Here is a 16,530-nt window from a genome sequence, read left to right as displayed (position 1 = left end):
TGCGTGCTCAGGGTCTCCCGGGTGCCCTGCCCCGCAGGTCCTCGGGCCTCCCGCGCAGGGCGATGCCGGCCTCGACCACTATCCACGTGCTGCAGCTGCTGCGGGAGCTGCTGGCCTTCGTGCTCCTCAGCTACACGGTGCTCATCGGGGCGCTGCTGCTGGCCGGCTGGACCACCTATTTCCTGGTGCTGAAGTGACAGCGCCCCTGGCCCGGCTCCCGCCCCTCCCGCCTCCCGCCCCGACCCCCGCCCCAGCAGCAGCCTGCCCAGCAGATCGCTACTCCGCCTCCGACTTCTGTCCTGACGGACCTGCACTGCCAGCTAACGAGAGAACTCTCCCGAGGTGAAGGGCCCCAGTCCAACCACCCTCCACGACAGCCGACTTGGCTCCGCCCGCTCCCCGTCCTCACACGACCCGCCCCGCCCCACGCGGAAGCTCCGGCAGTTGTGTGTCCGGCCAGGCTGTTATAGCCGTTACCTTCAGCCCCGCCCCCTCTCTCCCCGTCTGTCCAATCCCGGCTGCGCTCTCGGGCAGGGGGCGTGGTCATGCGAAGAGGCCCTCTCATGTGGGGGCCGTGCCCCGCCCCCCGCTCACGAAGTGGCGTCACTTCCGGCGTTTGCGTGTGGGGGCCGTCAGACGCGGAATGGCGGCTCTACGGAGTTGGCTGTCGCGGAGCGTAGCCTTCTTCTACAGGTAGGGCTTCAGGTCGTGTAGGTCAGGGTCGGACAGAGGGAGGGGACGCTGAGAGCGCTGCACTCGGGCCGCAGCCCCGGCCTTGCGGGCGCGCGCTTCCCTTCTCGGCCGAGAGGGTCACGGCGTCCCGCCCCTCTCGGAGGTCTGAGGACGTCCCGCCTCTGCCTCTGGCCAGAGGCCTCCCGCCTCCTCGGCCAAGCCCGGGCTTCGTGTCTCACTGACGGCTTTTCCGTTTTCCCACCTACCGAAAGCGCGTTCCCTCACCGTCGGGCTGTCTTTTGGGGGGCGCTCGGCCTGCCCGCGAAGTGACTCTCGTTGGTCCATTGAAGTCACTGGGGAGAGTAGGGGAAGAGGCCCGGGCAGGCGGCGGGTTCCCGGAGGAGGTTTTCCGTGAGGGCGGAGGAGCCCCAGGAACTTGCCTGTCTCCCCGCGGGCCCTGCTCCCTCGGCCTCTTGACGCCTGCGGGCTCCAGGGGACCATCAGAGCCCTTGCAGCCTAGGCCAGAGGGCCAGCGCTAAATCCTGCCTGCAGAAGCGTTTTATTTTGGCCTGAGTTTTTAAAAAGCTTTGAGACCACCTCTTAAACGTCCACACCTGGTAACTCTTAAACTGCGGCACCATCGGCCCGCATTCCCGCGCGGGGAGCCAAGTAGCCGTTTCTTCGAGCCCGGGCCTTTCCAGTCCACGCAGCTCCCCACAGAGCCCTGTCGTGTGCAAGGCCACCCTACGTCGTCATTTGGGTTCCAGCGTGGCCCGAGTTTGAGTCTCCAGCCCCTGCAAATATCAGTAAATTGAAGAGGCTTTTACAGGTTGGTGGTCGTGCCTTACTAAATTTGACTTCTGTTTCTAGGTACAAACGGTGCGTGGCAGTCGCGGCTGACTGTGAGAAGCGCCGTTTCTCGGGATTGATAAGGCCATGGCACAAAAGTGTGGCTGCTGGATTTGGGGTAACCCTGTGTGCAGTTCCTATTGCCCAGGTGAAGTACTGTCCTGTCACTCCGTGTTGTTTGTCTTTGTGTACTGTGTCCTCTTGAAGTCCCAGGTGGGCAGTGAAGCATCTGACAAGCTCTCATGGTTTTACCCCGCGCCCCTCCTCACCCGCATGTGATGGTATACTTTCTAGTGTATCGGCATCTTTTCAGAGCTGAGCAAATATAGTAATGTTTCCATTTTAATAGTGTTATTTGGTAGGAACACTATGTCAGGTTGGTCAGATTGTATAAAGAGGGAGGAAAGAAAACATATTACAGTATCAACACAATAGTCTTTCATTCAATAAAAATTTATTGGGCAACTTTTATGTGCCATACACACTGAGACCGTACGAGCAAATCAAACGAAGTTTCTGCTTTCATAAAGTTTACATTCTGGAGATACGGAAGAGGAGAAAGTGGAATGAGAGGGGGAGAGAGAGAGAGAAATAGATGAACTCAGCTCACACAGTTAGCTCAGGACCAGAATGTGCTTCTGTACTTTGTGGGCCATTGTAGAGCTTTGGATTTTATTATGGAAAAGAAGCCACAGAGGATTTTAACATAAGATTATTATGATCTGACATAAGTTTTTAAAGGTTGCTGTGTGGAACTAAAAAGACCAGCAGGGGTCCAGGCATGAGATGATCACCGGCTTGGCTCGGGTGGGGGAGCGGGCTGAATGCCATCAGCAGGAGTTGCCGATGGGTTAGGTGTGAAGTATATAACTTCGCTTCCAGTGCTTTAAAAAGGCCTAAGCAACGGAGAGAATGGTGTTGCCGTATACTGGGATGGAGAGGAATGGGTTTTGGGAGGAAGAAACCAAGAGTTCAGTTTTGGAAATGACATCTAGGTGGAGTTGTCAAGTAGACAGTGATATGAAAGTGGTACCTTATTAAAAAACCGTTGGTTACATGCTTTATCAGGAAGAGCTAAATAAGAAATCGGCAAACCCCATTTTGGCAAAACGTTCCTGATACTTACATGTGTGTTTATCACAGCAACAAGATTAATTCCATCTATCACAAGTATTTTCAGCATCTTCTGAGGCTCACTCATGAGCCTTTCCCTTTTTGTGCCTCACTTCAGCCCTCATCTCTGTGTACTAATGACCCTTTAACCCTAAAATCCTTACTTGAACACCAAGCCATTTTCAGTCATTGTTGGGACAGCCTTTTCTTTCTTCCTCCAAAAGATTTTTTGTGTTTGTCCTTTATATATTTTTTAATGTTTACCTATTTTATTTATTTGTTTGGTTGCGCTGGGTCTTAGTTGTGGCTCCCCAGCTCCTTAGTTGCGGCACGCATGTGGGATCTAGTTCCCTGACCAGAGACAGAACCCGGGCCCACTGCATTGGGAGCGCAGAGTCTTAACCCCTGTGCCACCAGCGAAGTCCCCTGTGTTTGTCCTTTCTAGTTCGTATACTATTCTTAAGCCCTAGTTACCTCAGTTCTAGGCCACATGCCAGGAGCCTCTGGTTGACAGGAGCCTCTGGTTGACAGGAGCCTCTAGTCATTCTCCTGCAGGAACAGCAATGCCACTTCCGTTCTTCAGAGCCTGCAGTGGCTCCCCGTAATGTGTTACAGAACTAAAATCCAGCGAACTCTCCTCGCACTCCAGTGCCCTAGCCAGTCTCATCTCCCTTGTGCCATCCACTCCAACCAGGCTAGATTCCCGACAGCCCCTGCATACATCATATGTATTCTTTTCCTCATTGTTTCTTCTAACCCAGGACGCATGTCCATTCTAATCCTAGTTGTCTTGAGACCCAAATCCCACCTCTTTTTAAAGCCTTTCCTAGTTCCTGGCCAACAATGATTTCCCTCTCTGACCACTTATATTGTCTATTTTGATATTTGATGATAATCTGTTTGACTCCCGAGTCAGCAGAGCATAATGGAAACTTTGGAGTGAGAAGATTTGGTTTGAGGTCTACATGTGTACTTTTGAGGAGAGTTACATAACTATTCTGAGCTTCCGTTTCCTCATTAAAAGAGAAGTGCTAATACCTAGACTGTTGTGAGGAACAAGTAAACGTGCATTGTAAAATGGAGAGCATTATGAAGACACAAACTATCAGAATAGGTCAAAATTAGCTTCTCATGAGCAGAGATGATATTCTTTCCTTTCTAGCCCCTCAGTGCGAGGTACATAATGAATACTTACTTAGTTGATTGAATGAAATATAAATATGATAAAATTCATGATTTGTTCGTGTATCAGAGATATTTCTTGATTGCTACTTTCAACAGGCAGTGATTCAGGGTGCTTATACTTTAAATAGCAAAAAGACAACAGATGATAGAGGGATTGGTTTGTTAGTTCTGATACAATAAATCCTCTGCTATGGGAGAAAAAGGGAGAGTTAGGGATGACTTGTCATCATAGTTGCCAATATTTAATCAGGGTGGCCACCACATTCCCTTAACTCGTGAGATAGTTATACTGCCCTTTTTTTTTTTTTTAAACATAACAGCTGAGGTCAGAGGGAGGCGTCTCCTCTCCCCTGCATCAAGACTGTACAGCTCATTCTGCAGATTTGCCCTCTCCACCATTTACTTTCTTAGACTCAACTTAATCCTTATTACCTCTCTGAAGCCTTTTCTAAGTTATTCTCATTCGATGTAGAAGTGATTGCTGTCTTACGTGTGCCCCTCCAGACTTCTTCCACAGCTCCCATGGTACTTGATTGCATTAATTTTCTAGTTTATCTTTATATCCCAAGCATCTAGCACTGTGGTAATGAATGAATCATAACTTCATGAAATTTGTTGATTATAAATACTAGCCTTTTATTTGATAAAAAGAAATACTTTGCTTTTTGGAGCAGAGAATAAGCAACAAAAGTAGGTAGAAAGCATATTCTAGAATTATTTTCATATGTTGTCTTAAATAGCGAAAATAAAGCTTAAAAAGAAAAAGTTAACAGAAGCATCATAGTGCAGTTGCAGTGTGAGAATTACATTTTTCACTTGGCTGTATATGATCTCAGCTGGAGCTTTAGGTTCGAAATTGACTAAAAATGTTTGTGTGTTTCAGAAACCGGAGCCTCATTCTCTTAGTAATGATGCATTAACGAGGAGGGCTGTGTCTTTGGTAACAGATAGCACCTCTACCTTTCTCTCTCAGACCACATATGCATTGATTGAAGCAATCACTGAATATACTAAGGTAAGTGTCCTCTTGTTAAGTCTTGGTCATCTAAGTCAGTGGTTAGCAAACTATGGCTCACAGATCAAATCGGGTCTGATGCCTGCGTTTGTAGTTTGATTGGTACACGGTCAGGCTCGTTTTTTTGTGTATTCTCTATGACTGCTTTCGTGAGTTGAATAGTTGCAAACAGAGACTGTAGGGCCACTCTCTGGCCCTTTACAAAAAAAAGTTGGTTGAGTCCTGACCTAAATTACTGGTTTTTAGACTTTCTCCACGAACCCTTTTTATTATTTTATTTTATTTAAAAATTTTTTTTTACTGAAGTATAGTTGATTTACAATGTTGTGTTAATTTCTACTGTACAGCAAAGTGATTCAGTTACACATATATTCTTCTTCATATTCTTTTCCATTATGATCACAGGATATTGAATATACTTCCCTGTGCTATACAGTAGGACCTTGTTGTTTATCCATTCTCTGTATAATAGTTTGCATCTGCTAATCCCAAACTCCCAATCCATCTTTCCCTCACCTCCTTATTTATTTATTTATTTTTGGCTGAGTTGGGTCTTTGTTGCTGCGCATGGGCTTTCTCTAGTTGTGGCAAGCGGGGGCTACTCTTCATTGCGGTGTGTGGGCTTCTCCTTGTGGTGACTTCTCTTGTTGCAGAGCACGGGCTCTAAGCGTGCAAGCTTCAGTAGTTGCGGCTCGCAGGCTCTAGGGCAGACTCAGTAGTTGTGGCGCACGGGCTTAGTTGCTCCGCAGCATGTGGGATCTTCCCAGACCAGGGCTTGAACCTGTGTCCCCTGTGTTGGCAGGCAGATTCTTGTGCCACCAGGGAAGCCACTGTGCCACCAGGGAAGCACCTGTTCCATTCTTTTTTATGGCTGAGTAATATTCCACTGTATATATGTACCACATCTTCTTTACCCATTCATCTGTCAGTGGACATTTAGGTTGCTTCCATATCTTGGCTACTGTAAATAGTGCTGCTATGAACATAGGGGTGTGTGTATCTTTTTGAACTAGAGTTTTGCTTCATCCTCATTTAATGTAGGGCCCCTGCAGGTGGGACACTCACCCTCTGGGAAGGGGCTGTGGTTGGCCTCACTGTCCAGGAACCCTTTTTAAAAGAAAAATCTTAAATATAGTAGCCCAGTATATAAGACAGGGGGACCATGCTGATCTGGTTCAGTTGGGGGTACCAGGGGCTTCTGTGTGAGGACAGTTTAAAAACCACTGATCTAATAGAGAGTATATGGATAATCAGAATCATTTTTAAGAGTCTCATATGTTTCTTTACCTTCATTTTCCAGCAGCTTTATTCCCAGTTTTCTGAGTTTTCCATCTGCATTATGTTCTTTTTGTATGTCTAAATTGCTAAAAAGTGTTGTTTTTTTTTCGCGGTACGTGGGCCTCTCACTGTTGTGGCCTCTCCCGTTGCGGAGCACAGGCTCCGGACGTGCAGGCTCAGCAGCCCTGGCTCATGGACCCGGCCGCTCTGCAGCATGTGGGATATTCCTGGACCGGGGCACGAACCCGCGTCCCCTGCATCAGCAGGCGGACTCTCAACCACTGTGCCACCAGGGAAGCCCGCTAAAGTTGACAAGTGGAGATACTGATGTCCTAGGATAATGCCTCTACTTCATACAATAGTGCAGGTTCAGTGAAGCAGAAGGACTGAAGAGTCAGTTTGCTGCAGTGTGACTTAACCTTGAGGTGTAAGTCTCACTAACCCTAATATGCCTCACTTATTTTACTCATTTATTCTATATTTGTAGGCTGTTTATACCTTAAGTTCTCTGTATCGACAATACACAAGTTTACTTGGGAAAATGAATTCACAGGAGGAAGACGCAGTGTGGCAGGTGATCATAGGAGCCAGAGTTGAGGTGAGCAAAGTTACTTGGCGTTTCTGTATTAGTGCTCCTGCCTCATTGTGGTTATCTAAATGATTGAATGAAGGTGTTTTACCAGTAGCTGTTCTCTCAGTCTACTATTGAATAAGTCCATTTAAATGTGCTTAATGACGTAATGCAGAGTCATGTTGTCTGAAGTGCTTTGTTTAATTTATAGATGACTTCAAAACAGCAAGAGTACTTGAAGTTGGAAACCACCTGGATGACTGCAGTTAGTCTCTCAGAGATGGCAGCAGAAGCTGCATACCAAACCGGTAGGTTACATTTCTTACTATGGAGGTGCTCTTTGAGTTTTCATCTAGCTGAAAAGTGAGGGATATTGTGGCTATAACCTTGTGGGAAAATGTTCCCATTTCCAATATATTAACCAATATTTAATCTGCACAAAGGAAAAATTAATGCCCTTGTAGACCAGACCCATAGAAGCTAGTTAATATCTAGAAAATGAGAAATGATAAAACTACTGTCAGCTGGAAATTTTGATTGCTTCCAAATAGGTGTTTGTTTTTTTTTGCGGTACGCAGGCCTCTCACTGTTGTGGCCTCTCCCGCTGCGGAGCACAGGCTCCGACGCGCAGGCTCAGCGGCCATGGCTCACGGGCCCAGCCGCTATGCGGCATGTGGGATCTTCCCGGACCGGGGCACAAACCCGTGTCCCCTGCATCGGCAGGCGGACTCCCAACCACTGCACCACCAGGGGAGCCCTCCAAATAGGTTTTGAACATTTATTTTTTAATAACCTGGATAATTTATGAATAGTATCTATATTTCAGGCTTTGTGATAAACATTTTATAGACATTTAACCCCCCATAGTTCCTTTAAAGTAGGAGTTACTATCATCATTCCCACTTTATAGATGAAGAAACTGGCAGATAGAGGGGGTTAAGTAATTCACCCAGTGTGCTGTGGTACACAGTAAGTAAGCAGCCAAACTGGGATTCAGCAAAGTAGGTCAGATTCTAAAGCCTTTGCCCCTGGTAGCCAGGGCTTCATCCTCTGTGCCTTGGTGCCTGAGTATAGAAAATGCAGTTTTTTATTCACCAGATGTTTTTAAACCATCACTATCCATCCAGTGGGCTTGAGCTGAATGGTTTTCTAATTAAATGTATTTGAGGGAACCCCTCATTTGACATCTTACCTGGTTGGGCCCAAACTATGTCACCACGGAAGTTAGGAAACTGGTTTGTTAAAGTGCTATTGTTTTCTGAAATCTTAAAGATATAAAAGATTTTTTAAGTAAAACCAAAGAATTCTTAGTTAACTAATGCCCCGGGGAATAAGAGATTCTGAAAACAGGATTGGGATGAACAGCGAAACAAGTATAAAAGTAGCATTTTAGTAGTGGCACACCAAAGGTGGGAGCAGGGTTTCCAGGTGCAGTGAACAGGGAGGTTTGCTGAGGGTTCTACAGCAGGAACAGTCCCAGGCAGCCCTCACCACTCACTAGGCTTAGATCTAGCAGGAGAAAAGAGGGAGAGTAAATTATAAGCATTATCTGAAAAAAGACATTTTCCCAGAACTGATTGAAAGGGCTCACAAAGCTTCTGAACACAATTTAAAATATAAATATATCTCATATGGTAAAAAAAAAAGAAAACAAACTATACAAAGAAAAATCCTAAAAACTATAAGAAAAAAACAGTTACTTACAAAGGAAGTATAATCAAACATTAATCTTATCTGCAACCCTAGATGCAAGATGACAAAAAATAACCATCCAGATATCTTTAAAATGTGAGAATAAAAGATGTTTTCAGACATAAAGACTCAGCTTACCAACTGCTTATACTTTCTGGAAAAACTACTCTGTAAAGAAAAATTAGTTTAGAAAGAAGCAACTGAGATACTAAACTAATGAAGAAAATTTAGTAAAACTTGTCAAAAGCTCTGAGTGTTCATTTTTTTTTTAAATAAATTTATTTATTTATTTATTTTTGGCTGTGTTGGGTCTTCGTTGCTGTGCACGGGCTTTCTCTAGTTGTGGGGGGCTACTGTTTGTTGCAGTGCACAGGCTTCTCATTGCTGTGGCTTCTCTCATGGAGCATGGGCTGTAGGCATGCAGGCTTCAGTAGTTGTGGCGCACAGGCTTAGTTGCTCTGCAGCATGTGGAATCTTCTTGGGCCAGGGACTGAACTGTGTCCCCTGCATTGGCAGGCAGATTCTCAACCACTGTGCCACCAGGGAAGCCCCCTGAGTGTTAAACTTTTAAGAAATCAAATCAGTTTGGGGAAGAAGTGAAAGCATGCTAAGCTTTCTTGCTCAAGAAGAGAGACAATGGCTTAACATTAGACATTGTTAAACACTTCAAAAAGAATTGGGAGGGGAGGGGCTTCACTGGTGGCGCAGTGGTTGAGAGTCCACCTGCCGATGCAGGGGACACGGGTTCGTGCCCCGGTCCGGGAGGATCCCACGTGCTGCGGAGCGGCTGGGCCTGTGAGCTATGGCTGCTGGGCCTGCGTGTCTGGAGCCTGTGCTCCACAACGGGAGAGGCCACAACAGTGAGAGGCCTGCGTACCACAAAAAAAAAAGGGGGGGGGAGTTGATAAAATTCAGTTAAGGCAGGAAAGGTTTAAGAAATAAAGCCTGTTAATTAGAAAATGCAAAGTAAAATAGAACACATTCAAATATCAGTAATCACAATAAGAATAAATTTACATATTACTTTCTGAATGTATTAAAAAATAATTCTAGCTAAAACTGTTTACAGAGGCACATCTAAAACAGAAATGCATAGGAAGGTTTAGAATTTTAAGATAAACTGAACCATTACTAACAAAAAGAAATCTACCCCAAAAAAGGTGGCAGAGCAATGTCAGAATCAGAAGGGGGATTCAAGACAAAAAGCATTAAAAGGGACCGAACAATTCATCAAGACATCAATCATGAAGTGCGTGTCTAATGAGGCAAAAACTGATAGATTTACAAGGAGAAATGGAGCTTTATACACATCTCAGGCTCACAGGTCAAGACCAAAACAATCAAAACTATTAAGTGTTGGAACAGAATGATTTTTAAAAGCTTAACCAAATGCATATACTGAATACAAAATTTTGTCCTCCCCCCCAAAAAAAATTCTCTTCAAATTCAAATAGTATACAACATGTACAAAAATTGATTTTTATGCCAAGTGACAAAGACTCAGCAAATTACTAGATACCCCCCCTTCCTCACCAAAAATCAAAATGGAAATTTAACCCATACAACTCAATATCAAAAGAAACCCCTGATTTAAAAATGGAAGGATCTGAATAGACATTTTCCAAAGACAACGTACAGATGGCCAATGGGTGCATGAAAAGATGCTTGACATCGCTAATCATCAGAGAAATGCAAATCAAAACCACAATGAGATATATCACCTCACCTGTCAGAATGGCTATCATAAAAAGATCATAAATAACAAATGTCGGTGAGAATGTGGAGAAAAGGGAACCCTAGTACACTGTTAGTAGTAATGTAAAATAGTGTAGCCGCTGTGATAAACAGTATGGAGTTTCCTCAAAAAATAAAATAAACCCACACACCTATGGTCAACCAATCTATGACAATGGAGGCAAGAATATGCAATGGCGAAAAGACAGTCTCTTTTTTCAATAAGTGGTGCTGGGAAAACTGGACAGTTACATGTGAAAGAATGAAATTAGAACACACTCTAACACCATACACAAAAATAAACTCAAAATGGATTAAAGACCTAAATGTAAGGCCAGACACTATAAAACTCTTAGAGGAAAACAGGCAGAACACTGACATAAATCACAGCAATATCTTTTTTGATCCACCTCCTAGAGTAATGAAAATAAAAATAAACAAATAGATCCTAATTAAACTTAAAAGCAACCTATAGAATGGGAGAAAATATTTGCAAACAAAGTGCCCAACACGAAGTGCCCAACAAGGGATTAATCTCCAAAATATACAAACAGTTCATGCAGCCCAGTAACAGAAAAACAACCCAATCAAAATATGGGCAGAAGATCTAAATAAACATTTTGCCAAAGAAGACATACAGATGGCCAAGAAGCACATTAGAAGATGTCAATATCGCTAATTATTAGAGAAATGCAAATCAAAACTGCAATGAGGTGTCACCTCACACTGGTCAGAATGGCCATCATCAAAAAATCTACAAACAATAAATACTGGAAAGGGTATAGAGAAAAGGGAACCCTCCTACACTGTGGGTGGGAATGTAAATTGGTACAACCATTGTGGAGAACAGTATGGAGTTTCCTTAAAAAACTGAAAATAGAACTACCATATGATACAGCAATCCCGCTCCTGGGCATATATCCAAAGAAAGCCATAATTTGAAAAGATACATGCACCCCAGTGTTCACTACAGCACTGTTTACAGTAGCCAAGATTTGGAAGCAACCTAAATGTCCATCTACAGAAGAGTGGATAGAGAAGATGTGCTACATATATACAATGGAATATTACTCAGCCATAAAAAAGAACAAAATAATGCCATTTGCAGCAACATGGGTGGACCTAGAGATAGTCGTACTGAGTGAAGTAAGTCGGAGAAAGACAAATATGATATTGCTTATCTGTGGAACCAAAGAAAAAAAATGATACAAATGAACTTATTTACAAAACAGAAATAGAGTCACAGATGTAGAAAACAAACTTATGGTTATAGGGGGGAAAGGGTGGGGGGATGGATAAATTGAGAGATTGGGATTGACATATATACACTACTATGTATAAAATAGATAATTAATAAGGACCTACTGTATAGCACAGGGAACTCAATACTCTGTAATGGCCTATATGGGAAAAGAATCTAAAAAAGTGGATATACATATATATATAACTGATACACCTTACTGTACACCTAAAACAAATCAATTATACTCCAATAAAAAATTTTTTTAAAAGACGGTAAAAATAAACAAACTGAAAATAGTGGGAATTCCCTGGTGGTCCAGTGTTTAGGACTCTGCATTTTCATTGCCGAGGGCACGGGTTCAATCCCTGGTTGGGGAACTAAGATCCCACAAGCTGAGCAGCACAGCAAAAAAAAAAAAAAAAAAAAGAGAGAGGAAAAAAAAATAGAACCACCATATGATCCAGCAATTCCTTTCCACTCCTAGGTATATCTCTGAAGAAAATGAAACTGTGAATTCAAAAAGATATATGCACCCCAATGTTCATAGCAGCATTATTTACAATAGCCAAGATTTGGAAGCAACCTAAGTGTCCATCAACAGATGAATGGATACAGATGTGGTGTATATATACAGTGGAATATTACTCAGCCATAAAAGAATGAAATTTTGCCATTTGCAACAACATGGATGGACTTGCAAGGTTTAGTCTTAGTGAAATAAGTCAGACACAAAGACAAATACTGTATATCACTTATATGTGGAATCTAAAAAACAAACTAGTGAATATAACAAAACAGACTCACAGAGAACAAAGAACAAACTAGTGGTTACCAGTGGGGAGAGGATGAAGAGGTATAAACTACTATGTATTAAATAAATAAGCTGCAAGGATATACTGAACAGAAAATATAGCCAGTATTTTATAGTAACTATAAATGGATTAGAACCTTTAAAAATTGTGAATAACTATGTTGTACACCTAAAACTTATATACTATTGTAAATCAACTATACCTCAATAAAGAAAAATGGAAATTTAAAAGTATTTAGAACTGTCATAAGTCTTGTATATAGCAGACCCAGAGAGTTGTATACAAAGTAGCTCTTAAATAGAAATTGACCCTTATTTAAAGGCACATGTCATAAATAAAAAGAACAGCAGCCATAAGTGACAGGTAATGTTCACTGTACTAAGAAGAACTGAAAATAAATTAATTAAACTTTTAACCCAGTAAGTTAGAGAAAGCAAAATAAATTCAGACAATGTGGAATAAAAGAAAAGGTATAAGAAGACTAAAAAGAAATAGGGACTTCCCTGGTGGTGCAGTGGTTAAGAATCCACCTGCCAATGCAGGGGACACAGGTTTGAGCCCTGGTCTGGGAAGATGCCACATGCCGTGGAGCAACTAAGCCCGTGCTCCACAACTACTGAGCCTGTGCTCTAGAGCCCGCAAGCCACAACTGCTGAGCCTGCGTGCCACAGCTACTGAAGCCTGCATGCCTAGAGCCCGTGCACCGCAACAAGAGAAGCCACCGCAGTGAGAAGCCCACACACCACAATGAAGAGCAGCCCCCGCTTGCCACAATTAGAGAAAGCCTGTGTGCAGCAACGAAGACACAACGCAGCCAAAAATAAATAGTCAAAAAGGCAAACTCCGGTTCCTTGAAAAGAATTTAAAAATTAGGTTTGAAAAAAAAAAAATTAGGTTTGGCAAGTATAACTTTTTAGAGAGCAAAAGTAACATCAGAAGGAGCTATTATAGATATGGAGGGGTTTTTTAATCATACGAGAATATTATGATCTTTATGTAAATCCTGAGTTGGCCCAAGAAGTAAAGAATCCAAGTAAGATCACTAACCACAAAAGTTGAAATAGTATTCACAAAGAATCTGTTCCCCCAAAGTAAACACTAAGCCCAGGCAGTTTTGTGGGAGAGTTTTATTAAATCTTCAAGAAACACAATTCCTGTGTTACAGAAAGTGTACCAAAAAATGATGACAAGCCTCCCAACTATTATAATTGTCTAAAACCAGCATAGGCCTGATCCCAAACTGGACTTGCCCAGCACCAGAACAAAAAAACTATAGTTCAGTATCACTTATGAATATAGATATAAATCAAATATCACCATTTATCTTCAAAATAAAATGATAATTCAATATTAAAAAACCTATCAAGAGAACATAGACACAACATTCTCTGACATAAATCATAGCAATGTTTTCTTAGGTCAGTCTCCCAAGGCAATGGAAATAAAAACAAAAGTAAACAAATGGGACTTAATCAAATTTAAAATCTTTTGTACAGCAAAGGAAACCATAAACAAAACAAAAAGACAACCTACACAGTGGTAGAAAATATTTGCAAACAACGTGACTAACAAGGGCTTAATTTCCAAAATATGTAAACAGCTCCTACAACTCAACAACAAAAAAGTAAACAACCCAATCGAAAAATGGGCAGAACATTTAATCAGACATTTCTCCAAAGAAGAAATACATACAGCCAATAGACACATGAAAAGATGCTCAACATCGCTAATTATTAGAGAAATGTAAATCAAAACTACAATGAGGTACCACCCCACGGACCAGTCAGAATGGCCATCAATAAAAAGTCTACAAATAACAAATGCCGGAGAGGGTGTGGAGAAAAGGGAACTCTCCTACACTGTTGGTGGGAACGTAAGTTGGTGCAGCCACTGTGGAAAACTGTATGGAGGTTCCTCAGAAAGCTAAAAATAGAGTCACCATATGATCCAGCAATCCCACTCCTGGGCATGTATCTGGACAAAACTATAATTCAAAAAATACATGCACCCCTATGTTCACAGCAGCACTATTCACAATAGCCAAGACATGGAAACAACTTAAATCTCCATTGACAGATGAATGGATAAAGAAGATGTACATATATACAATGGAATACTACTCAGCCATAAAAAAGAACGAAATAATGCCATTTGCAGCAACATGGATGCGACTAGAGATTATCATACTAGGTGAAGTAAGTCAGAGAAAGACAAATACCGTATGATACCACTTATATGTGGAATCCAAAATATGACATAAATGAACTTATCTATGAAACAGAAACAAAATCAGGGACATAGAGAACAGACTGGTGGTTGCCGAGGGCATTAGGGGAGGGATGGAGTGGGAGGCTGGGGTTAGCAGATGTAAGCTTTTATATATAGGATGAATAAACAACAAGGTCCTACTGTATACCACAAGGAACTCTATTCAATATCTTATGATAAACCATAATGGAAAAGAATATTTAAAAAAATGCATATATATGTGTAACTGAATCACTTTGCTGTGCAGCAGTAACTAACACAACATTGTATATCAACTACATTTCAATAAAAATAAAATTTAAAAAAATCTACATATAGCAAAACAAAAACCCTATCAACATTTAATTCACTACTTGAGATTATCTACAGTAGATTATAGGAGAAAAGCCACTTGTGTAATCCTATCAGTGTATGCCCCAGAAGCCTTCAGTAAAATATAGTGCCCATTTCCGATTTAAATCTGAGTACAATTATAGAGAGAATGTTCTAAACATGATGGTTAAATAATCCTATTTCATAGTGAAATGTGAGAAGCATTTCCATCAACGTCAGAAATAAAAGGACACCTGCTATCCTCCACTGTCTTTCTACATTGTACTAAAGGTTCTCATTAATGCAATAACATAGAAAAGAACTGCTTGAATGTTCTGTAGATGAATTAATAAATACGGATATCTATATTATGAAATACACTAGCAGCAGGTAAAATGATAGTGCTCAAAAACAAAATTGCAAAATATGTTCAATAAATACTGTTTGTGCCATTATGTAGATTTATAGTCATAAAATTTTTTTCTGTGTATTCCATATGAATGTAGGAACTTTTTAAAAAAGATCTAATTGGCTTTATTCAACAGTTCATGAATTGGACAGCAGCCCATCTAGTAAATAGATGAAATGTTACTTTATAGTAACATTTTAAAGGATGAGGAAGGTGCCCTTTAAACTTCTAAAAGGTGTTATCTCTGAAGATTGGGTAGGGTGAGGAAAGATGTTTGACAATTTTATTAGTGATCTCATTTGTGAAAAAGAAATGTATTGTGCAGTTAAAAAAATTAAAATCTTAAAACGTCTATACTAAGAGCTGAGTAGCTATAAAGATGATTGTGGGAATTGCATTTGATAATTATAACAATGATGGCTGCTGATAGCTGGAGGAAAATGCCAGGGTTTTGACAATAAAGAGTAAAATGCAGACCTGGATGTGGAGGGTAGAGGGTTCTCTGCTTTGCAGGGAGGGCAGGGGAAGTGGCCCCAAGAAAGGCTCAGATGACAACCACAGAGCCCCCAGGCTCTCCTTGTGTCCACTCAGCATAAGTGGCCTATCTTTTGGCAGGAGCGGACCAGGCCTCTGTAACTGCCAGGAGTCATATCCAGCTGGTGAGATCGCAGGTGCAGGAGGTGCGCCAGCTTTCCCAGAAAGCAGAAACCAAGTTGGCAGAAGCACAGACAGAAGAACTCCGACAGAAAACACAGGAGGAAGGGGATGAGAGGGCTGAGCCGGAGCAGGAGGCCTACCTGCGTGAGGATTGAGGGCCTGAGCTGCTGCCCACGTCTGCCCACTCGGCCTGGGGAAAGCAAGGGCAGACACCATCCAGCCCCAGGTCAGCACAGCTTTCTCTGCGCACAGAGGCATGGCAGGCAGGTCCTGCCCTGGCCCATCAGACCAGAGGTCATTGTGAGCTGTGAGTGCCTGACCCCTATCTCCACAGTCTCAGGCTTCTACTGGACCTGGTTCTTAGCCCTGCAGGGCACACTGCACCCCGTTTAACATTTCACCCTGCTCAGCAGAGCTGCCCTCTCACCCATCGATCTTTTTACCTCCCACCCAGAGCATCTCACCAACCTGGCCAGAGAGAAGGGGCCTTCTCTGTCATGTCCACTAGTAGCTGTTAAATCTCGGTTTCCCATCTAACATTTTCAAATATGACTTAGTATTTGCTCCCTCCATAGGGATGAGTTTTTTGGGGCAAGGGGAGCCTGTGTGTTTGTAAGATTTCTTTTTGGTAAGTGTTTCTAATGCCTTCTGTGACCTGGCCCCATTGCCCTGTAAGGACAACTCAGGCCAAGGAGCCAAAAGCCCAAAAGCCCAGGGACT

The 16,530-nt window shown here is 42.5% G+C and overlaps 2 protein-coding genes and 1 long non-coding RNA gene across 4 annotated transcripts; all 3 read left to right on the top strand.

Moving 5' to 3' along the window:
• The first annotated feature begins 62 nt into the window (after positions 1 to 62).
• On the top strand, positions 63 to 197 carry LOC132504252 (uncharacterized). The gene has a single exon (XM_060121450.1). The coding sequence runs from the start codon at positions 63 to 65 to the stop codon at positions 195 to 197; it is 135 nt and encodes a 44-aa protein (XP_059977433.1).
• A 400-nt stretch (positions 198 to 597) lies between these two features.
• Positions 598 to 16,380, top strand: DIABLO (diablo IAP-binding mitochondrial protein). Of its 2 annotated transcripts, none has more exons than XM_060121226.1 (6): positions 598 to 693; positions 1,543 to 1,669; positions 4,703 to 4,834; positions 6,600 to 6,710; positions 6,895 to 6,991; positions 15,769 to 16,380. In XM_060121226.1, the coding sequence occupies exons 1-6, from the start codon at positions 644 to 646 to the stop codon at positions 15,963 to 15,965; spliced, it is 714 nt and encodes a 237-aa protein (XP_059977209.1). In that variant the 5' UTR covers positions 598 to 643; the 3' UTR covers positions 15,966 to 16,380. The 2 variants fall into 2 exon arrangements, with proteins under 2 accessions (XP_059977209.1, XP_059977210.1); XM_060121227.1 differs by having other exon boundaries at positions 644 to 693; positions 6,666 to 6,710.
• LOC132504141 (uncharacterized) lies at positions 7,007 to 8,663 on the top strand. The gene is made up of 2 exons (XR_009534753.1): positions 7,007 to 7,450; positions 8,430 to 8,663. It is a non-coding gene; the product is annotated as an uncharacterized LOC132504141 (long non-coding RNA).
• Positions 16,381 to 16,530: the final 150 nt, after the last annotated feature.

Source organism: Lagenorhynchus albirostris, chromosome 14, assembly GCF_949774975.1.
Source record: "Lagenorhynchus albirostris chromosome 14, mLagAlb1.1, whole genome shotgun sequence".
In the NCBI taxonomy this organism is placed as follows: Eukaryota; Metazoa; Chordata; class Mammalia; order Artiodactyla; family Delphinidae; genus Lagenorhynchus; species Lagenorhynchus albirostris.
Note: the sequence above shows the minus strand (reverse complement) of the source record. Positions and strands in the feature narration are given on the sequence as shown.